Below are 23,304 nucleotides of genomic sequence, written 5' to 3'. Positions count from 1 at the left end.
GAAGTTCTCCAAACCCCATTGTTTAGGGGTTCTATGGACATTCCATTATGTGGACATGATTGCTTAAATCATTGGCCGGTGGTGATGAACTCAGTTTCTGGGGGCCCCTCTCCACGCCTTGAGTTTGAGGGGTGAAGCTGAAAGTGCCAGTTCTCTCATCACGTCGTTGTGTCCTCTGGGGACCAGCTCGCATCTTCCAAGAGTCATTTTATTAGCATGTACTCAGATAAGGCTAAGAGGGGCTGATAAACAACAAAAGCTGCTCCTCTGACCCCACCATGCAGGATATTCCTGGGGTTTTAGGAGCTCTCTGCCAGGAATCTGGGACGAAGATCAAATGTATAATTCTTGTTGTGTCACAATATCACAGTCCCCTAAACCCAGACACTGGGATTGGGCCCTGGAGTTATAGGTTCTAGTTTTAGGCTTCCTACCTGCCCTGGTGCTACAGGAATTGCCCCTAGGACCCTTTGTCTCTGGAGGGGACCCAAACTAGGAACCAGGACGGCTTCCAGAGTGTGGCAGGCCAAGGGGTGGGGTGAGGGGAACTTGGCGGATGTCCCTTGGGGGATGTTTGTTCTGGCAGTGGGGCCAGGGAGGCAGCCCCAGCCTCCTAGCCATCCTTCTGGGCCCCCAGCAGGTCTTGAGTGAATCTCTTCTAGATTTGAACTCTAGTCACTCAGAGTTGGGAGGACCCTCCGAGACACCCAACCTTTGCTGTGCACAAAGGGAAACTGAGTCAGGCTGGAGGTGGGTAGAGACATGCCAGAATCATGCAGTGAGCCCTTGGCAAAACTCGTCTGCGGCCGCCATGCAAGTGTGGAGGGGACACCCTGCCGCAAATGCAGCTTCTCAGAGTTGTTTTCCGACCACTGTAGCCCAGGGCCTGATGGGCCCTGGCACATGGTAGGTGCTCAGTAAATGGTTAAGAGGATGGATCCCTGCTCTGCCTCCAGCCTGGGAGCCCCTTCTCCGACTGTACCATCCTCACCGGAGCCCTGCGTACCTCCTGCCCCTCCACCCTGGTGACTGTGCTCGCTCAATCTGATGTGTCCTGGGCCTCAGGAACGTCAGCTGGCAGTAGCAGCCGGCTGTGCCAGGGCCTAATGTTCCCCACTAAGGGAACATCTGTTGGCTGGGGCTCCCAGGTCGTGGGCCAGACACGGCCATGCTCCACGGCTGTTCCGTGGTCAACACGGGCCGTGGTGGCCGGAGATGTACTGTTAGGTCTCTTTCAAGGACATGTTATCATGGAGTCTTGCTGTGGTGGGTGGACAGGAATCATCGGTGACTGGCCTGGGACCCATCTCCCTTCTTGTGGTCCCCAGTGTCCTTGTGGTCTTGGTTTGTTGTCCTCAGAGCTTTCTACGGTGCCCCTGGCTCTCAAAGTCAGTCATTCTGGGAGCAGACACCACAGGCTAATGTAACAGGGTGTGAACTCGAAAATAGCAGGTCTGAATTCTGAGAGATAGGGTTTTCTGCACTTGGCAGCTTTGGGTGCCTTCTGGTCCAAACAGGACCCCAAAGTCAGTCATGGACACCAACAGAGAGGCTGTGAGCTCCTGAGGCCCCCACCCTTGCCCAGCACGTGCCCTGACTTCATCTGTGTCTGTCAGTGGCCCTCCACTGGCCTGTCTTCTCACCTGGTGGGGCTCTGTTTCATCTCTCTGCCTGGGCCTCTTTCAGAGGAATGATTCCCATGGACACCTAATTGAAGTAAGGAAATTAATGGTAATAACAATGGCGAACATGCATTGAGGGAGCCGCCGTTTTTTTGAGAGCTTTAAATGTATGATCTCATGAATCCCCCAGCAGCCTTGTGGGGTGGGATGCGCGCTGGCGGTCCCTTACCTGACAGAGAAGCCTTCTCCAAAGCCCTTATTTATAGACCACTTAGCAGGATGTGGTCCCGTTCCTGAAGCCTTGTCCTCTGCTGTCAGACATGCTACCCTGCCTGCCGCCTCCCTTCCCTGCCCTGCTCGTCTGTCATGATCTCACCACTCCGTGCACTTCCTCTGTCCACCTGGAAAATGTGGGGCTCCCTCCTCCGTGCTCCTCTCACGTCCTGTCCTTTCCCTGGGTGAACTCTCATCCCACGGCCTCACCCACACCCATGTGCCTGAGGGAAAAGCAAGGGCCTGGCTTTGGGGACTTTGTTAAGGTACTGAGGTGATGGGACCACTGGAAGGTGTTCACTGGTGGTGGGGGCTATATGTCCCGGCCAGGTCTTCCTTTGGAAAAGATCACGGTCAGCTGTGTGGGGTCGAGTGAGGAGACCACTGGGGAGGCTGACATCATACTCCCAGTGAAAGGTGGTTGGCCCTTGGATGGAGAGAGTAGGGCATGGATTCCACAAATATTTGGAGGTCAAACCAGGAGGACTTGGTGACCAGTTGGCTATGAAGCATGAAGAAGGAGGCAGAGCAAGGGTGACATCAGGGTGCCAGCTGGGGCTGAGACAGGAAATCAGATTTCAGAGGAGATGCTGGGTTGCGTCTTGGACGTGCTGCCTGTGGATTGTCTTGGGCCTTTCAAGTAAGACATATCCAGCAGGCCACTGGCCACGGGAGACAGCCCTCCGGATGTGCAGGAGTCGGGGTTGGGAGCGGTCTGTATAATTCTGTCCTTAAGGCCACGAGCTCAGTGATCTCGTGTAAGGTGAGTGAGCAAGGGGCTGAGGACAGGGCAGATGTGAGCGCCTGCGTTCAGTCAGGGTTGGGGGCCGGGCGGGGCCCAGGCCGTACAGGCAAAGAGGTGGCTGGTGGTGAGGTGAACGGCATTTCAGCGGAGAGGAAGGACGGAGTCAGACAAGGGGTGAAGCGTGAAGGGGAGGTGAGGAGGTGGTGATGGGGAGCACACAGAACTCCACAGAGAGGCTGGCAGGGCTGGAAGGAGAGCGGGCAGAGGAGTCAGAGGGTCCACTGAGCCCCCTAAATCTGAAAATCTGGTCGTCAAGCTTGGCTTTGTCTCTTCCTCCCAGCTCACGTCCAGCGACTCACCAGCCTTAATGATTCTCAGATACCTGTCAGTGCGTCATTGCCCCTCTCCATCCCTTGGCACTCGCCGGATCTGGGCTGTGCCCCCCCACCACAGTGGCCTCTGGGGTGGTCCCTGCCTCCTGTCTCTTCACGCTCCTTTCATAGTTCTGGGACTTGGCCGTGTAGACCTCTACTTAGCTGACTCCCCCCTCCTCCCCATCTGGCCAATTTGTGCTCCTCCTTTGGGTCCCAGCCCCACGCCACCTTCGTGGAGCAGCATCCTTGGGCCAGCCGGTTCCTGCCCCTCCCCCAAGGGAGGGGGGCCATCAAGGAGGTCAGTCTGGAGCTGGACCCCACAGTGATGGAGCCTGGGGATGTGGGAGAGCTGGTGCAGGGTGATGTGTGTGTGTGTGTGTGTGTGGTTTGTGTGTGTATGTAGGGGACTGGACACCTTCTCACCATGGCTCCTTTCCCCACAGGCTGCCCTGGGATGTGGGACAACATTACCTGTTGGAAGCCTGCCCACGTGGGTGAGATGGTCCTCGTCACTTGCCCAGAACTCTTCCGAATCTTCAACCCAGACCAAGGTGGGTTCCCTCTGGGGGCTCTTCAGGCCATGCTCAGTCCAGTCTGCTCCCCACACTTGGACCCCAGGCCTTCCTGGGAGACATGGGGTGCTCTGCAGACAGATATTTCCCATTCCAGAGCTCATGTGCTGGTGGGGAGATAAAATCACAGAGCCTTGTGCACACAGGGACATAGAAACCCCCTCAGACATGGCGAGTCCACGTGGATATGCATTATCATGTGTGGGGCCAGGCTGGGCTCTCGGATGTGGACTCCCTCACTTACCCAGCTGGGGACCCTGAGCAGGGCCTTCACCCCTCTGTACCCCCATTCCCTGTCTGTAGTCTGTCAGATGGGAATGTGGCATGGTGACTGGGTTGAGCTGGCTGGCCAGTGAAATAAAAAGTTGGGTCATTTGAAAAAAGATGGAAGATGCAGCTCCAAGCAGAAGATGGAACTGGGCATGCCTTAGTGGTCAGCGGTGCATGTTAGCTGATGTTGTTATCATTATCACGCACACAGAGATGCTCAGAGGCCATGAGAGACACACAGACACACAACAAAATGCCCTCAAGTGGCCGGCCACAAAACACAAGACACTCGCCATGTCCCACGGAGGTGTGGGCACAGGGCCCTAGACCCTCACAGCGGCTCAGCACACACTCATGGTTGTTAAACAAGGTGTGTTCTTGGTCCTCGCTGCCCTTATACAGCTGTGAGGAGGAGCTGGGGGTCTCCGCAGGGGCCCGTGGGCTGCCCTCGGAGAGGACACGGCACACGTGGGAGTGGGGTGGTCAGTGACTTGCGGGTGCTAGCTTGGATGAGTGTGTGAGGGCACCGTGCCTGCACGGGAGGGCTGTGTGGGTGTGGGTCGTGAAGAGGGAAGTTTGGATCATGCCTATTGAAGTGTCCTGGAGATATTCAGGGGCTCCACACCTACTTGGGAGTCCTTGAGCGGGCAGCAGCTAAGCTTTGTGACTCAGGATACAGAAGTTGGGGCAGGAGAGAGAGGGCGGTGCTCTGCCCACAAGCACAAGGTCTGAATGACCGCCTCTTCGTGGTGCGGGGCCTAAGGGGAAAGGGTTCTGGTGGATCTCTCCTTTTTATGAGTCTGGTGGGCTCTCCAGTCCTGTCCCTGCCTTCTGTGGAGACCTCGTGGACTCCCAAAGAAGGTTGGTATCCAGCTAGTCCACACTGACACTGGGCGGGGCCTGGAGGCAGACTCTGGCCCTCCAGCTCACCCCTGTGGGTGTCATGGGAAACAAGGTGGCTAGGTGAGGGCACTGAATTAGGCTGCCTGGGGAGAGAGGGTGGGGCTGGGCTCCAAGCAGGTGATGTACTGAGAACCACCCACATGGGGACCGCTGAGCCCTGGTTGGGGCCTTGGTTTGAGAAGGACAGAGGGCTGGGGCTCCTGAGGGGATTAGGAGGTCTGAGGCAAGTGTGTGGCCATGCACAGATTCCTCGATACCTGGGCCTTAGCTTCCTCCTTCACCTGCCTAAGGCTTTAGCCAGTGTCCTTCGAGAAGCAGAGTTTCCAAGCTCCACTCCGCTACAGAATCCTGCCTGCCTCAGTCCCCTCGCCTGTCTGCCAGAGGCAGAGGCAAATTCTTTCACACCTGGAAGTGCAACAACCTGGACTCTGCCTGGAGGGGAAGGTTCTTGCAGGAGGTGGCAGGGAGTGGCAGTCTGCTGGGGTACCAGGCATCTGTCTCTGGCTCCCCTCCCAAGACCAGAGGAAGCAGGGTTTCCCTGGGATACACCCCACCATGCCTCCCCCCACTTCTCCTCCCACCTCCAGATCTCCTGCCAGCCCAGCAGGAGGGTGGCAAACTCTCCCATCTGGACAACGTGGGGACTAGGTGTGACCCAGGGCAGGATGGGAAGTGCCGAAGTGAGAGACACAGTGTGAATGGTGGGCCGTGGGAGCCCGGTGATTCAGCCCAATTTCTAATTCATTCCTATAGAAACCAACTTAATCACTTCCTTTATTCACGTACTCCTTTCGCTCAGTCATTTATTTAAAGTTTATGGAACTAGATCTACTCTGGGTCAGGTACCATGGCAAGACTACTTCTTTTCAACCACATGAAAAAGGCAAAATGAATCAACAGTAAAATAAGATTTCCTTAAGATAAAGTTTCCTGCAGACTCTATCCCACCCTCTGGCAATTGCACAATGAATGTGTTATTTACACCTGCTTCTTAATGGTTCATTAAGGCAGGGCGTTTTAGCATCTCCATTCACAAAGCTGGATTAGTGAGACTTGCCTTAAATACTTAGAAAGTTGAGGATGGCAATTGTCATCTTACTTCTTAGTTCCCAGGGCTGAATCTCGTGCTCATTGTAATAGTTGCTGCTTTGCAGGCTATTGGGGATATAGGAGCTCCGATCTTTCTCCTTACAAATGCCTCTGATATTTCTCTTGAACTGTGTTCTGTTTGGGGAATAGTAGAAGTCTCCGGTGTCTGGCCCATCCCCAGCTTGGGGTCCTGTGCCTCTGGGCCCCCCGCAGAGCCTCTCTCCAGAGTCTGGGAATGGGAGGGAGGAGGAATCGTTGGCAGGACCCAGAGAGAAAAAATCTGACTTTAGCCTCCTTGCTCACCTCTGTGTTCTCTCTTTCTGTTTCAGTCTGGGAGCCAGAAACCATCGGTAAGAGGAACCTTGGAGAGGACAGACTGCTGATCATCTGTCCATCTGTCCATCCAGCAGGAGCCCAGCTCTGACTGCTGGGAATGGGTGGGGGTGGGATGAGAGGCTCATTAGGGACCAGGTTCTTCTCTCCCTCTCCCCCTTCCCTCTTGGCCATCTGGAGATGGGGGACACAGGAAGAGGGAAGACACAGCCCTTGGCCTCAGGATGCTCATGGGCTTGTTTGGGAGGATGAGACCTGCCAATGGGAGGGGTTAGGAAAGAAGCCCACCTGCGTGCATAGGCACGTGCATGTGTACACATGCAGGCCTGACTGTGTGCATGAGCCCACGTGGATACTGACATCTCCAGTGGCCTTCGAGTTGGAATGTTTGGCAAGCTCAAGAGTAGAAGAGACCTAACCAGGTAGCATGCAGGCAGAATAATGAAGAGATCAGAGGAGGCTTCCTGGAGGAGGTGGCTGGACCTTGGAAACAGGATTTTGAGAAGCAGAGGGGAAATGGGAGTTCACTGCTAGCAGAGGATTCAACCTAAGAAAAGGGTGGAAATAGGAATAAAGAGTCAGTATAGAAAGAGGAAAAAAATGTCTGAGGAAGAAGTCTTTGGAGTCCTAGGTTTCCTTTAATGAGAGTGTTTTGGGGGCTGAGATCAAGGGTTGAGCACCAAGGAAGAAATCCAAGCCCAGGACCCATATTGCTATTCTTGGCCATTTTCTTGGAAAGGCCTAGTTACCCTTTTCCATTCCTCTCCCACTCCAGAGGTCCTCCCATCCTCTGTGTTTCATTTCCACTTCCTGTGGTCCAGCAGGGAGAACTGAGTCATGGGCCAACATTATCATCACAGAATACAAAGCCAGTGAGTTTGGTACTGGATGGTGCAGTGTGTCAGCTAGGTGTGTACAGCTACTGAGTGAGATGCTGCGTCTTAGCTGAGACTCCACCTTCCCCCAACCCCCGTCCTCCAGACCAGGGGCAGCTTTGGCTTTCCAGGGTGCAAAGCCAACAGTGTGTGGCCCTGGCAAGCTGATGGTTAGGTGTTCTGACTCATGCCCACATCCGTTTTGCAGGAGAATTTGGTTTCGCTGACAGTAACTCCTTGGATCTCTCAGGTAAGGAAGGGGATGAGCTGGGGTTGACTGTGGACTGGCTGGAGGGAGGTTATCTACTAATGTGTGAGCTTGGGGACTTACACGTTATGCTAGGCTGGGCTATGCCTCTCTGTGGCTGTGTGATCTTTGGCAGATTGCTTTCCTTCTCTGATAAAGTTGTAGATTTTCTCCATGGAAACTTGCACTCAAGTGCTCATACAGAACAGTGCGCATCCAATTTCAGGGGAGCACAGAGCTCAGCGAAGGACTCCTAGATTAAATGGCCCCTGATAGCTTTGCGTTCCCACATGTAGAATAGTGGTTCTCAAACTTTAATTGTGACCACAGTCACCTAGTGGGCTTTTAAAAACAGAATTCTGGACCCCACCCTCAGAGTCTCTGATTTAGTCGGCCTGGTTTGGGACCCAAGCATGAGCGTTCCTATTCAGTCTCCCAGGTGATGTTGCTAGGCTGGTCTGGGGCGGGCACCCACTTTGAGAACCACTGCCTTAAGATTCTGTGCTCCTACAAAGTTGCTGGGGCAAAACAGCCTAGTGAAGTAGGTGCAGCCACTGAGGGGTTTTGACAATCTGGAGAGTACTCCATCTTCTGGAAATTTCTACAGAACAATCGAGTGGCAGATTCATGGACTAGTTCTGAACAAACAGGTTTATACTTCTCTGAGCCCACAGTGTATTGTAAAAAGGAAAAGAGAAAAAAAGGAAAATAAAAGAAAGGAAATGGCTTGTTTCTCTAGGATACTTAAAAAAAAGTGTTTTTTAAAGCAATTTTCCTTTCCTCTTCCCACCATCCTGATATGGGCAAAGCAGAGAGGAGACCCAGGGAGGGGAAGAGGCTTGGCCAAGGCTCTGATCCCCTAGGACGTGCAGACTTTCTGAAAGAAATGTTCAGAGGGACTTGGAAGGAGGTTGCCAGTAGCAGCCCGAAACAGATTTGCTGGAAGAAGGAATTGTTTGGCATCAAACTGAGGGACAGAAGTAACCCCTTCTCTCCCTGGGCCTGCCAGACGTCCTCCTTGTCCTGTGTCATAGGACTCAGAATCCGAGAAGTGACAGCCGCCATTCTCCCCACTCTGGGCAAGGCTCTCTTTATGGCAGGGTCACCCACCCTCTGCTGCTTCTCAGAGTCCCAGGAAGTGCTTTTCTGACTCTTGGCTAAAAAGAACTGCCTTTAGATCTTCCAACTCAATCAGCAGAGACATGAGGTTGGAAAAGTGGAGGGGTCTCCTATCTTGGCCTCTGCCCTTGCCTTCTTCCTGATCTCCCCAGAGGTGGCCTTGGTCACATGGGTGCTGGAGCCCCTTTTCTGCAGGTGTCTCTTGTATACAATTTCTTGGCCCCTGAATCCTGTGAAAGTAGCCATCCTTGTGTGTCCTAACACACCATCCTGTCTGGGAAGAAGTGTCAGTCTGGGGCCACATTCTGGGGCTGGGATGGAGGCAGAGGGGGCTGCTGCCTTCTCCCCTCCCCTAGACACCCGTGGTTTACCCTTAGACAGTCAGGAGTGGGGAGGATGAAGTGAGCAATCATGAAAGGCTAAAAGGCCCCAAGTGGGGTGAAAACCAGACTGGACTCCACTCTACAGCCAGAAGATGAATCCTGTCCCCTCTGGTATCCTACAAAATGGCCTTTAAAGTCAAGCAAAAGGAAAGTAATTGACATTAGTGATAGGAAACAGATCTCTAAACCTGGGAAAGCAAAAGGGTTTGTTTTTTTTTTTAAACTGAAATGTATATCTTAATAAGATCTGGTGCTAGGTTAATGGCAGTCTGGTCCTTGTTAATTAAGCAAGCTGTGTGTCCCTTTGGTGCGGGATATTGCAGCTGCTGGAAGGCCCAGAGCTCCAAGCATCACTCAGAACTGACTTTCTGAGGATGTGACGAACTCCTGCCCTTCTACCATCTAAGATAATTCCTGGGCAAGAGTCTTGGGGTCTGGAATCTGCATTTGTGATCCCAGGTTATTCTGCTGCTCACTGAAGTTTGACAAGAGCTGACCCAGGGCTGAGGGGAGGGGCTCAGTTCTTTCTGGGAAGGAGGCTGGATTGAGCCCGGCTCAGTCCCCTCACCTCTTGTTAAGAGATCTTTTGCACCTTGCCCCCCCCCCATCCCCTACATCCTTTGTGTAAAGGCTGAGCAATCACTCTCCTCCCTCAGACAGTAGAGGATCTCATAAACCTTCTGGTGCCATGCTTCTCAGATGGGCACGTGGATTAACAGGAATTTCCACTTAAGACGTAGTTTTCTAATGAGAATTTCGGGGCCCCTTTAAGGGGAGAGTATAACTCAGTATTAGAGTGTGTGCTTAGTGTGCACGAGGTCCTGGGTTCAATCCCCGGTACCAACATTAAAAAAAAAAAACTAAAAATAAATAAATAAACCTAATTACCCCCCTCCCCTCCAAAAAAAGAATTTCAGCGCCCTCTGAAATCATTTCTGTGCCTCACTGAGTTTTTGTTCTGCAACAGACATGAGAGTGGTGAGCCGGAATTGCACGGAGGATGGATGGTCAGAGCCATTCCCTCACTATTTTGATGCCTGTGGGTTTGATGAATACGAATCTGAGACTGGGGACCAGGTGAGTGTCTGCCCCCAACCAAGAGGCAGAGAGGGTGAGGCTGAGGAGGCGGGTGGAAGGGTGTTTCCACCAGGGGCCTTGACTCCTGATAGAACTACAGGAAGCTCGGGTCCAGAGGCAGCATTCAAGAGTGTCTGGTATATATCCATGCCAGACTTTCGTGCACTCATTCTGGACTGAGGAACAACTAGTTTGCTGCCTGAGCTCCTCCATCCCCCACCATGTGTCCCCTACCTCCCTGGCTACTCTTTCTTCCAAGACACTCAGCTTTTCTGTGGCCCAGCAATTGAAGGGTTAATGCCGGGCCCTGCAGGGGGCCTCCTGGACCCACCCTCAGGCTGAGGCTGGTGCCCTTACTGACTGGTCCGTGGTCCTGCACTCACCAAGCACTTACTGGGCTTCTGCACAGTGTAGACGCTGCAGAGGGGAGGAAGCAGCTCAGTAGGGAATTGTGGGTAGGGGGTTGGGGGGTCAGTGGAGGTGCTGATGGACAGTGGAGGAGATGATCAGCAAGAAAAGAGAGGAAAGAGGAGCTGGACAGCAGGCCCAGAGGTGTGGACGGGGGGCCAGCCCCACGTGGAGCCCTGCATGTCCTGTGCTCTGCTCCAGGATTATTACTACCTGTCGGTGAAGGCCTTGTACACGGTTGGCTACAGCACGTCCCTTGTCACCCTCACTACTGCCATGGTCATCCTGTGTCGTTTCCGGTGAGACCCCCCAGCAGCGATCGAGCGAGTGTGGCCCACCCCAGCTCAGAGCCTTTGCTCCGTCCCTCCCATCCCCACTCCCTCCCCAGATGTCAGCCCTGGAGGACCCTTGGGAAAGCATTTCCCCCAGCCCTGGGATAAAAGATGAGAAATCTGGCCCCAGAGAAGGCACACAGAAAGGCAGACCCTAGGCAGGAGACCTCCGTTCCTCACTTTACCTTCCTGGTCTAGGTGAAGAGAGGTCACAGGAGGGAGGAGTCTGGCCTCCTCGTGGAATAGTGGGGCCAGGTGGCAGGGCCCTGGAAGAGAGTGAGGGTTTAGAGAGGTGGGAAGAAGCTGTGATCTAGGTGGAGGACCCCACTGAGATGAAGCTGTGGAGTCGGCCCAGAGCGGTCCCTGGGGTGGAGGGTGGAAGGCCATGGGGCTCCTTACGTCAAGGCCTCTGCTCCCCCGGCCCGCTGGTGTAGGAAGCTGCACTGCACCCGCAACTTCATCCACATGAACCTTTTCGTGTCGTTCATGCTGAGGGCCATCTCCGTCTTCATCAAGGACTGGATCCTCTATGCCGAGCAGGACAGCAACCACTGCTTCATCTCCACCGTGAGTGCGCGGGCCCTGCCGGGGCGGGCCCTCCCTGCGACGCCCCACTGTCCCAGTGTTTTCCTGCAGGTTAACGCTCTGTCCTCAGTGAACATGGAAGTGCAGGAATGACCACGAGGTTACTAGTAGCCAGGGAGACCCTCAGTGCCACGTCACTTCCTGTCCCCCAGCCTGTGCATGTCCTTGGCAGAGCAGTTGAGGGGGTTCGGGTGGAAATGTCAAGTCCTACTAGACTGAGGAGGAAACTGGGCTCGGAGAGAGGGCTGAAGATGGTGCCAAGGAGCTGACTGGCTGGGCTTCTCTCCAGACCACCTCCCCAGGTCTCATACCTTTGGAGGTAAGCAGAAAAGATAGGCTTTGATGGAAAGAACAGCCCAGACAGAGCACAGGGCCCTGACCTGAGAGGGCACACTTGGAGGGGGGTCTCTATGAGATTTCAAGGGGACCCAGAGGTATCCCCTTCACCTGTGTGGTATCTGAAATCAAGACCTTTGTTTTACCAAGCAACCTCCTGCAGGGTCCTTCTTATTCACCTCTCCTGTGGGGGCCAGGGAAGGGGCAGGAAAGTTGGGGAGCATGAGCCTGGAGAGAAGAGGGGTTTCTGTGCTCACCTCCCACCTTGTCCTTTTCTGACATGTGCAGAGCTGCCTCCATGGGCAACTTCCACTCACACTCACAGGATGCCACAACTTTTGAACTCTGATTCCAAGAATGTTGAGTCTTTCAGAACCACGGGGTGTTTAAGCCCGAGCACGCCAGGGCTGAAGAGCCCTCAGGATTTTCACCGGTCCTGTGGGGCTGGATTTTCAGGGTTTGGTGGGGGCTCACGCCTCCCTCCCCCTCCCCGCTCTCCCTGCAGGTGGAATGCAAGGCTGTGATGGTTTTCTTCCACTACTGCGTCGTGTCCAATTACTTCTGGCTGTTCATCGAGGGCCTGTACCTCTTCACCCTGCTGGTGGAGACCTTCTTCCCGGAGAGGAGATACTTCTACTGGTACATCATCATTGGCTGGGGTAGGTCTCAGGCCTCACGGCCAGGTATGTCCTTGGTCCCCATCAGGGAGAGGTGGGTCAGGTGAGGGAGGCACCGCCCTGCCCCGGGGCTGACAGCACACTCCTGGTTCTTGGACCCTTTCTTGTTCTTCTTGTAGAAAGCCCACCGCCTGAGGGAGGCGACATGCGCAGGAGTCCTTCTGAGAAGCGAAGTAGCCCAGGGTCTAGGGGAGACATGGACCCCCCCAGGAGGCCTGAGTGAGGGACAGTTAGGGTCCCCAGGGCTCCAGGTCTGAGAGGGAGACATGTCCCATGGGTCGGAACCCCATATCTGAGGAGGGACAGTGGCCCTCAGAAGCCTCAAATCTGAGGGGGACACTGGTTTTCCTATTATCATGGGGCTCCTTTGTTTGCCTCCAGGAACCCCAACCGTGTGTGTGTCTGTGTGGGCTGTGTTGAGGCTCTACTTCGATGACACAGGGTGAGTACGTGCCCGAGAGCCGGGGCCAGAGCCCCGAGTAGGCTCTTACGGGTGGTTCTCAGTGTCTGCCTTGACCTCCTGTGAACTGTCCCAGACAAAGCATCCATTGCCAGGCCTGGCTGCACCTCTAGCCCTAGGCCCACTACAGGTGGGCCCACCCAGCCACATCTCAGCCGGGACCCAGCCAGAGAATGTGCAAGCTTTCAGAGCCCTGCTTTTCTTCTGGGCCCGGCTCTGAATGTCTGTTTTCCTTTAAGGGAGGGGAGAAGTGTCAAGGGTGAGGTCGTGTCCCCAAGAGCTCTAAGTCTGAAGGGGGACGTGGTCCTTGCCTAGGAGCCTAGTGGTGACCCTGACTCTTGGGCTCCAATCCCTGTCTTGACAGGGGAGCAGCGGGGAGGACCAAGGCACTCGAACCAGGGCTGGGCTTGGGTGTGCAGCCTGCCCGAGAGATCTCCTTCCAGCCAGCCCCTCAGTGTGGCAGGGGAAGAAGCACCACCCATGGAGCCAGGGACCCGGTCCTGCAGGGGTCCCGGGCCCCAAGCAAAATCTCTCTTCTTTCTCTCTGTCCTACAGCTGCTGGGATATGAATGACAACACGGCTCTGTGGTGGGTGATCAAAGGCCCTGTGGTTGGCTCCATAATGGTGAGTGTCCTTGGGACAAGGAGCAGGGAATGGACAGGGGCCTGAGCTGAAAGGCAGGGGAGGAGGAGAAATAAAGAAATCACCATACTAACCAGCCTCCTCCTTTTTCGTGGCTGCATTATATTCTACAACATGGATGCACAGGTTATTTTGCCCTTGGCTAGTGTTGGACATTTATCTTATCCCATTTTTCCTCTTTGTGAAAGATGCTACTAAGAACCATTCTGTGCATAGTTTTGAGCACATGTGACTATTTCTGTAGACTTAATCCCTAGAATTGGAATTGCTGGGTCAAAAAGGGTATCCCATATCATTGTCTGCACTTGTGATGTCAATCATTTGAATTTTTGCACAGCTTTGTGAGGGATAATGGCAGCTTATCATTTTAATGTGCATTTCTCCAAATTTCTAGTGCAGCGGAGCAATTGTTCTCTAACATTTATTGACAATCTGTTTTTATTCTGGTTATTACCTGTTTATTTCTTTGCACATTTTTCTGGCCCAGTTGTTATCTTTCTTACTGTTTGATAGAGAGTAGTGCTTCATCTGTAATACATGTTGTAAGTGTGTTTCCAAAGACTACCTAAATTTTATACAGTTAAACTGTCAGACTTTCTCATCGTGAATTCTGAGCCTTATTCTTTGTTTATGGAGGCCTTTCCTAACCTTAAGATATAAAAATATTCTTACTTGTTTCATAATGATTTTATAGATTGGATTATTACATATGTGTTTTTAACCCAGCTGAAATTTTATTTCTCTGGCTGATCTGAAATATCTAATCTTAACTAGTTTTTCCAATGGATAGACATTCCACCCTCTCAATTCTTTTTATTGAATAGGCCATTATTTTCCCATTGTGTAGAAATGTCACTTTATCATCAACATTCAATGCACTCTACTTGCGTTTAGTTCCGGACTTCCTACTCCACAATTCTAATCTGTTTGGCTATTCCTGCAGCGAACACTCCATTGTGCTACTTACTGTAACCTGGTAGCGTGTTTTGATATCCGGTGTGCTAATATCCCTTTATTTTACTTCCTTCAAAATTTGCTTGCACATGACTTTTTCAGATGGTTTTTCAAATTTGTCAAGTTGCAAATTTGTCTAGTTGCAAAAAAAGCCTGGTTGAGATTTTTATAGGAACTCTTGTGAATTTATAAACCAATTTGGAGAAGTGATTTCTTAAAATACTAAGCCTTCGCTTCCAAGAACATGGCATAATTCTCCATTTATTCAGTTCTTCTCACAGAGTACAGTTTTTTTTTAAGTTGTCTCGCTAAGTTTACCTTTATGGTGTCTCTCAGTTTATGCTCGCATTGTGGCTAGGAACTATTCTTTCGTTGTATTTTCTAGTGGGTGTATTTGTGCTGGTGTTTCGGGAAGCTATTAGTTTGTTTTGTTTTTTTTTTTTCTTTTCTCGGTTACCTTTCAAAGCTCTTTTATTGATTCTTACCTCTTTTCAGTTGGTTCTGACAGAAAATTACATAATCTGTATATGAAAATACATTATATTCTTCATTTCCAATATTTATATTGTTCATTTCTTAGTTTTATTGAGAATGATGTTTATTGTAGTTTTGGGCCCTTATCCTTCACTGAATTAGGAAAGTTTCTATTCCTGGCTTGTTTCAGTATGTACTTTTTAAAAATCAGGAATTGGTGTCGAATTTTATCAGATGTGTTTTGGAGACATTAATTGAAGTGATCATTCCCTTAGTGATGGGCATTTATAACATTACAGTTCACCTTTATGATGAGCAATGCTGCAATGGATAGGTATGTGCATGTCTTTGATTATACGTGAATATATCTTAAGAGTAAATCTCCAGGAGTGGAATTTCTAAGACAAAGGGTGTGTATTTTTTAACATTTTCACAGATATCAAATTGCCCTCTGCATGCAGAGTACAAAAGGGCTCATTTCTCATGTCTTTGTTGATGTTTCGATTACTGAACTATTCACCAATCTTATGGAGGTGGGTAGAGGTAGATCCTTGTTTAAATCTGTTAAATAAAAAATACTAGTAGACTTTTTTTGCATTCCTGGATTAAACCTTTATGGCCATGGTCTGTTCCTTTAATGCACTGCTATATTCTGTTTGTTAATATTCTGTATGTAGTTTTTGCACTGTTCATTGTAAGTTCTCTGGTTTTAGGTATGTACCTGTGCTCGTGTGTGTGTGTTTGCACAAGCACGTGCTTTCTGTCCTTGTTTGGGTTTTGTAGCAGTGTTTCATTAGCCTTATAGGTAATTTGGGAGGTTTTCTTTCTATTTGCTTTTAAATAATGAAGTAGTATGTAAATTACATCTTCCTTTAAAGATACTGTGAAACTGGCCTGTAATATTATTGGGACTGGTACCTACTCATGCACGCATCTTTGATTACTTTCTAAATTTCTCTTGAGGTCTCTACTCTATTCTGATCTTCTACATCTTCTTGATTTAGTTTTGTTAATTTGTATTTTCCCATTTTCTTATGTTTTTTTCCATGTGATTTAAAATATTCTATGCATCTCTTATGTCATCCACTTTCTCATCCCTAAATTTGTTAAATTTTGCATTTTCTCCTTTTGGACTGACTAATATACACAGTTAACAGTATATACTGTGCTAAATACCAGGTACTGATTAGACACTGGGTGTGTAGGAGAAAGCAAGACTGTCCTCCAGGAGGATGCTTTATCATTCTACTTGATCTGTCAAAACAAAACAAAAAATTTTATTGTTATTGATCATGTCTACTTACTTTCGTATTTCTTTAATGAATTTTTAATCTTTAATTCCCTTCTTATGTAAGTTAAATTAGTGGTACTCTTTCCCTAGATTTTGATTTGGGTGCTTAATTCTTTCATTTTCAGTATTAATTTTTTTTTAATAAGTTCGTGTTAGGCTCTACCTTCTTTCTTTTTGAGCGCTGCTTCGCTGCATCCGGAAGACGTTGCCATGTAGTCCCCTCGTGTGACTCGTTTCTGTGTATTTGCTCCTCCCCCTTCTCCTTTGTCACCATACACACAGCTTCCCACTTTGTTTAGAGAGCTTCCGTCCCTGACCTTTGTCTGAAGGTAGATGCTACTGCTGTTCCCAGGCAGTCCTTTAATTAATAATGCTTACAGTCATCCATTCTGATTCTCCATATTCAATGACTCTGAACTTGGAGTTTCTCCAAAGGACAACTCTCACCACTGCAACAGCCTCTTCTCTAGCTGTTTGGCATTGTGGTTTTTCCATCACCCTGATCCTGTTTGTTCTTTTCCAGAAATTGCTCACTTTTCTGGCTTGCTCATGATAATCTATTTTGCTATTTCTCAGTGCTCTTATGGAGTTCTTTTTCATCTCTCTTTTCTGTCATTCCAGTGATATTGTGGGAAGCTGGGGAGATACCCGAGTGTTCTCACGCTACCATGTTGGATAATAAGTCTAGATGAGATCTTGACTGGATGTGGGGAAGGCTCTGTTGGGGGGAATAACAGCCAATGTAGAGTCAGGGGTGTGGAGAGTCCTTGCTCAGAATCATTTCCATCTGTTTTTCCTTTGCTTTTCAGGTTAACTTTGTGCTCTTCATCGGCATCATTGTCATCCTCGTGCAGAAACTTCAGTCTCCAGACATGGGAGGCAATGAGTCCAGCATCTACTTGTAAGTATCATTGTGTGAATGTCATGGTCACTTCCACCAGCTGTGTGGGCCCTGCACTCTGGTCGCAGGAGGAGAAGGGCTAGGCTTTGCTGACGGGGTACCCCAGCATTGGGCATTGGCAAGACTTCTTTCGGATTAAAGTACCTTTAAAATGTAGTTGCCCTGCTATCCTTCAGCCAGCCCGGGAGCCCCTAATCTGCATAGTGATTACATGAAAGGAGAAAGAGAGAGAGGAAGAGCTAGATCATGTGTCTCACTAGGAAAATCAAGATGGAAAATGCCAGATTCCTTAAGGTAGTTAGAGTCTTGGTTGTTTAGAAGTGGGATTTCCTTTGGGGATCTTGGTTCTGTGGGTAGCTCACATACACCGCTGGATACAGCGTTGCCTGATGTCCCCACCCCAGCCCAGTGTGTGCGAGTTCCTGAACTCCCGCTGGAGAGTCAGGCGGACAGTGTCCCTGGTCTGGGTACTGGAAGAGAGATTCTTTCTCTTCTCCACCTTCCCTCGGGGTAGTTCTGCTTCTTGGTCTGGTCTTCTTCCTCCAACTCTATCCTCCCTGAGGAGAGATGCATCTGTTATGTTTGGGGTTGATGGGGTCCATGGGCAACCTCGCACCCTTGAGCGCAGGGTTTCTCCACTTCCACGGCCATTTGGTTTCTTTCCTACCAGTGTTCCTACAGCCATGTCCCTAACGGCTTATCCCTGCTTACTCTGTCCCCCTGTCTCCCCGCCCTCCACCCATTCTGAATCAGACCAAGCGTCTTCCATCTCGCCCTTCTCGCCTCGTGATCAGGAGCATGACCAGCCGGGTGTGTGGGGTGTGGGCTCACTTCCGATGCTGGGGAGGAAGTCTGGTCCCCAGTGGTTTCCTGGAGGGGCCAGGTAGGCACGGGGAATCTGAGGATAGTCTCTGGGTAGAAGCCATATGTGCTGCTTCCTAAGTTTAAGAAGAGGTTAGAAGGAACTCTTGTATCTCATGGCATCTGTGGGGGCTGAGATCCCAACCTGGGGCTCAGAACCTTGATGGCTCCCAGTGGACAAGTGGGGCAGCAGAGAGAGTCCAGAAGGGGGCGCCCCAACCCAGCCATTCTCAGGGAGAGAGGGAGAGGCAGGAACTGCTCAGAGACCAGTCCCAGATCCTTCCCTCAGGCTCCCTGAGGCTTCCCCAGGGAAGCAGAACTTGTCTTTGGTCCCTCGGTTCAGCCTGGGTATCTCTTCTCATGGAAGCCCTCCCCCCTGGGAGCGGGCTGGCACAGGGCCTGGCTGGGTCAGACCTGTTTTCCCCGGGTGTAGGGTGACTACATTGACTGCCCCCTCCCCTCCTTCTTTTGGCAATCCACTTACTGTCTTATTTTTGTCATATTTTTGCAAATTTTTGCCAACCTTTGCTTATATGTGTATATTCTGTAGTGGAAAATCGTTCATCTATTATGTAGTCTGTGAGGTCCTGCACTGAGGAGCCAGTGGGGCCGGCTGTCTGCAATTAACTCACTGCCCCGGAGAGATTATTCCTGCCTTCGTCTCCAGGAGCCACAAAACAGGGCCCCGCTGCACCCCTCACCTTCCTGTCCAGTGTCAGAAACCCGTCCTCGTGTGGGGTCCGTTTCGTCTGCTCAGGGATGGCTTGGCTCCCACACTAACAGTTATCTCGGGCCTCTGAAGCCCACAGGTGGAGAAGTCAGCCTTGTCTCGCCTTCAAGCTCTGAGCAGCCTTAGTTCCACACACTTACGCCCCCACCCCCCGCCCTCCAGCTTGCTTTTTGTTAGGATCTGTTTTTCATTCTGAGGCCCCTGGAGCCTCTCCTCTGGGGCCTCTCCTGGCTTCCCCTCACTCTGCCTGTGCAGGGACATGTCACAGGGGCTCAGCTGCAGCCTGAACAGGGACACTCTACTTACTGACCCCAGAACACACTTTCCCAGCTCAGACGTCCCGCCCCAGACAGCGCGAACCCCAGGGTCTGGAGGGAGGGAGTGTGGGGCAGAGTTTTCAAGGTAGAAAAAGTCCAGTTAGGCCTTCCTAACACATAGGTAAGAACCATCTGTAACCGGCACCTGGTCTATACATTTAAGTATAAACGTTTAAAGAACCAGCTACAGACACACCTCATTTTATTCCTCTTCCCTTTACTGTGCTTTGTAGATATTGCTTTTATTACAAATTAAAGATGTGTGGCAACCCTGTGTTGAGCAAGTCTGTCGGCCCCATTTTTCCAAGAGCATTTGCTCACTTCATGTCTTTGTGTAGCATTTTGGTAATTCTTACATTATTTCAAACTTCTTTATTATTATCATATTTGTTGTGGTGATCTGTGATCAGTGATCTTTGTTTCTAGTGTGACTTACTGAAGGCTCAGATGATTAATGCTTCTTTTAGCGATAAAGTATTTTTTAGTTAAGGTATACACACAGGTTTTTTAAGACATAATACTATTGCACACTTAACAGACTACAAGGATAGTGAAAACATAACTTTACATGTGCTGGGAAACCATGACATTTATGTGACTCGCTTTACTGCAATATCCTCTTTATTGCTGTGGTCTGGAACTGAACCCACAATATCTCAGAGGTGTGCCTGTAGTTGGTTTGCTTTTATTTTGTAAAAAATATCCCCTTGACTGAAACATTATGCTGTACACCAGAAACTGACACAATATTGTAAACCGACTATACTACAATAAATTAAAAAAAAATCCCCTTGGAATCTCAGCAGGTTTGTTTTTTTTTTTTTTTTTAAGAGAAAGCTAAACCTGTGCTCATCTCAAGCCCCAAAGTTTAAACCTGAGATGCATATGGTCTGCCAGCCAGGTGGGCGGGCTGACACAGGACAAGGGATCAGCTTGATCCCATTAAGTTCAGCAACACATTTGAGTATTTCCAGGGTCAAGGAGACCCCACTGGTGAAAGTGAGGGATAATCAAAGAGACAAAGCTGCTGAGAACTGCAGAGCATTTAAAAACACTTGCCATTCAGTCCATGCACGTGTAATGCTCACAGATCCCCAGCAAATCTGGATTAAATGTAATCCCCATTTTATAGCTGAGAGAGCTAGTTAACCAGTGAAGTGAGATGAATCCAGTGGGAAAGAGGGAAGCCATAGCCAGCAGGCCCTTGACTCCAAGCTTGACCGCACCATCATTCCTGTCCTCCAGCAATTTACAGGCAAGAAGATGGTGTTAAACAGGTACATAAACGAGGCTTCCTGGAAGAAGAGACCCCAGTGGGTTCCAGTCTTGCATAAAACTGTCTCACCCTAGAGTGCTGTGAGCTGGGAGGTGTCTGCTGTGGGGGAGGGGATGCTATGGGGGGCATTATAAAGAGCAGGACATGGTGGGAGACAAGAGATTTCAGGGCTATACTGAGTCCCCTTGGGCCACTAGTTATGTGTTGAGCTGAGAAACCTCTTCAGATGTGCCTACAATAGCTATCTGGTTTTCCCCTCTGTTTTCAGCCTGGGAGTCCCCAAGAAAGCCTGAGAGGACCCCCTGCCTGTGCCCTCAGACCAGCATTCACTCCGTTTCCTGTAGGTTGGTTCCAGCTGCTCAGATGATAAGGGTTTGTCCTCCTTTGTAGACTGAGACGGTGCTCCAACCCAGCGTCAGAAGGACCTGCCAGGGGCTAGGGCTCCTGCAGGGGGCAGGGGCCCTGAGCCACATACACTGTCTCACCTGATGGTGGAGTGAGTGGCCAGGCTCAGGACCTGGGCAGTGCCGGGCACAGAGTGTGCACCTGGGTCAGGGCTCAGCATGTACTCAGGCTTGACTTGGTTTGGCGCAACTGGTGAGGGCTCAGCCCCACTCTGGGGTCAAGGCTAGCCTGCCTTTTCTTGGGGTTATAGATGGCAGCCCGACCTTCCTATAGAAGCACAGCAAAGCCTTGACAGAACCAGGCCTGGGAGCCTGGGCTCCCTGACTCCAAATGTGGGCGTGAGCCCAGCATGTGCTGTGGGGGCCCCCAGCCTTCAGATTCCAGCTGATGGTGCTCTCCAGCTGGCCTCCTCCAGTTCCCTTGTTTGAGTCTCTTACCCTGCCTTGGGTCCAGTCAGGACTGAGATGATCAGCCAGCCTCAGTTTATCTCTTTCTCTTGATTGAGTTTCTTTTCTTTTTCACTAGTTATAAGTGACTTTTCAAAAGATCCCAATGTCTCTTTATTTTCATGCTCGTCTCTGGCTTTTCTGACACCCTCTTTCCTTTTTATTTCTTTTCATTGGATCCTTTTGAACAGGCGTTGGAAGCTTGGGGGAAGGGGAGTGTTTGGGAAGAAGGGCCCTTAACTTTGTCCCCAGATCCTTCTCCTGAGAGCCATCCCAGGCATCACGTCCCCCTGTTAATCTGCCCTCCCTGTCCCCCTCAGAGGCACACATCTTTACCAGGGTCTGATTTCCCAGCTAACTTGCCACTAAATGGCCTTCAGTATACTTTGAAGAAATTGGAGGAGTCTATATTTACTGTATCTAGAGCCCAGGAAAAGCAGGGACAATTTGGGGGCTCAAGGAGGAGAGGCCTCAGAGGACAACAGTTGAAGCTTTAGAATTCAGGATGAGGGTTTAAGCTTGATGTGTAAGAGGTGACATCTGAGGTTTGGGCTCTCAGGCACCTGGACCCTGGCTTCTGTGCGTCACCCAGGCCAAGGTTGAGGGATCAGGCCACTGGCTGTAGGGGAGAGCATTCAGCATTCAAGGTTTCGGTCTGGGCGAGGCAGAGAATAAATTTGAAGACTAGGATGGCTTTCGTGCCTGAATACCAGATTAAGCTCTTTTAATGATTGAGAAAAACATACTTACATGTGTCCATCTGTTTCTCTGTATGTATATTAAAACAGACGTTTGACGTTCATTGAGGCACATGAAGAAACTTCTCAAATACATGACTTCCTCACCACAATGCTTCTGGAAACTTGATTTGCATGTGGATCACCCAGGGATTTTGTTAAAGTGCAGATTCTGAGCTAGCAGGTCTGGGGTGGTATCTGAGAGTCTCCATTTCTAAGTGGTGCTGATGCTACTGGTCTGGGGACCCCACTCTGGGGAGCAGAGCATCATAACATATCTCGCATCCCTTTTCTGTAAAACTGGCCGTTAGTGCTTATCTCACAGTCTGGTGTGAATTGAAAGATGCTGTTTATTAAGTGAGAGCCACAGACCTGGCTGAGGCAAGGATACTGGGTGGACCTCGACTTGCCCCATCTTTGAAGTGTGTGATTCAAATGTTTGCCTAAGCAAAATGACCTTCAGGCTTACTCTGAAAGAGTTGGAATCACAAATTACGATCCATGAATCCCAAAGGTCTGGCCTCTTCATGTGTATCTGTTCTCATGGGCATCAGATCTCTCAGTTCACCGGCAGGTGCCAGGAGCTCAGCACTACACTGTGCCTGAGGAGGGCGTGTGAAATGGGCGACTCGTTTGCAGTTTGACAAGACGACGTAGCTCTTAATGCATCTCCTATGTGTTTGTCAGAGAAGGAAAAAAAATGGGTTGAGCCAGCCCAAACACAGGCAGGGCCGGGGGAGGCTAGAAGAGATGGAAATTCAGCCTGAGACCTCTCTGAGGAGGCAGGCACTCTGTGCCTCACGCGGTGGGAGGCAGAGCTGGACGGGCTTCCTAGGCCCACCTGTGGACGGCTCCTTAAGATGCCATGTTTCCTTCAGGCAGTGGGGCAGGGTTCAAAAGGTGCCCTCTCAGCCTTCAGCCCCTGCCCGTTGAACTTTTATCTAGAAGTCGAGCCAGTGCTGTGCAGTAGACCTCCTGGCAGTGATGGCTGTGCCCCAGATCTGTGCCATCCAGCGTGGGACCCACTAACTGTCTGTGGATGTTGAGTCCTTGCAGTGTAGCTTGGGCGACCAAGGAGGAGGATTTTTCATTTAATTTTAATTCACGTGGCAGATGCGTGGTGTCCGTCACATTGGATAGCACAGGTCAGACTAATTAACAACCTGCTCCTTCCACCCTATCTCTGCTCCCCCTTAGGCCCACACGGACGTGCCTGGGGGCTCAGACAGGGGAAGGTCCAGGCGGAAGAGGGAGAGGTGTAGAGGGGGAGGACCAGTGGACACTCAAGCTGGTTTTCTCAAGCAAACCCAGAACTGGCCTGATTCTGGGTTTGGCCTGCCCGGTCTGGGCCAGTGTGAGGTCCATGAAATGAGTTTCCAGCTGCCCATCTCACTGAGCGAGCTCTGGCAAGGCCATGCTCTAACCCTGGAGCTGACCCTGGAGACAGCTCCTGGTCCTGCATGGGAACCAGCCAGGCCTCATCTTCTGAACACCTGTGTTCCCTCTGAACCCCCCCTACCTGTCGGTCTCCCAGTGTGAGTGCTCATGTGCATGTGTGCCTGTGCACACACGTGTACATGTAAGGGGCG

The 23,304-nt window shown here is 50.7% G+C and overlaps 1 protein-coding gene across 4 annotated transcripts in view; it reads left to right on the top strand.

The window, feature by feature from the left end:
• The window catches only part of ADCYAP1R1 (ADCYAP receptor type I), a 56,242-nt gene that overhangs the window by 21,699 nt on the left and 11,239 nt on the right, over positions 1–23,304 (top strand). For all 4 annotated transcript variants that reach the window (XM_031455138.2, XM_031455137.2, XM_031455139.2 and 1 more), the window contains exons 4-13: positions 3,458–3,565; positions 6,178–6,198; positions 7,265–7,306; positions 9,773–9,882; positions 10,492–10,589; positions 11,057–11,189; positions 12,049–12,202; positions 12,602–12,662; positions 13,236–13,305; positions 16,852–16,943. In XM_031455138.2, coding sequence (XP_031310998.1) covers positions 3,458–3,565; positions 6,178–6,198; positions 7,265–7,306; positions 9,773–9,882; positions 10,492–10,589; positions 11,057–11,189; positions 12,049–12,202; positions 12,602–12,662; positions 13,236–13,305; positions 16,852–16,943 — 889 coding nt within the window. The remainder of the gene's footprint in view (positions 1–3,457; positions 3,566–6,177; positions 6,199–7,264; positions 7,307–9,772; positions 9,883–10,491; positions 10,590–11,056; positions 11,190–12,048; positions 12,203–12,601; positions 12,663–13,235; positions 13,306–16,851; positions 16,944–23,304) is intronic.

This window comes from Camelus dromedarius, chromosome 7 (genome assembly GCF_036321535.1).
Source record: "Camelus dromedarius isolate mCamDro1 chromosome 7, mCamDro1.pat, whole genome shotgun sequence".
In the NCBI taxonomy this organism is placed as follows: Eukaryota; Metazoa; Chordata; class Mammalia; order Artiodactyla; family Camelidae; genus Camelus; species Camelus dromedarius.
Note: the sequence above shows the minus strand (reverse complement) of the source record. Positions and strands in the feature narration are given on the sequence as shown.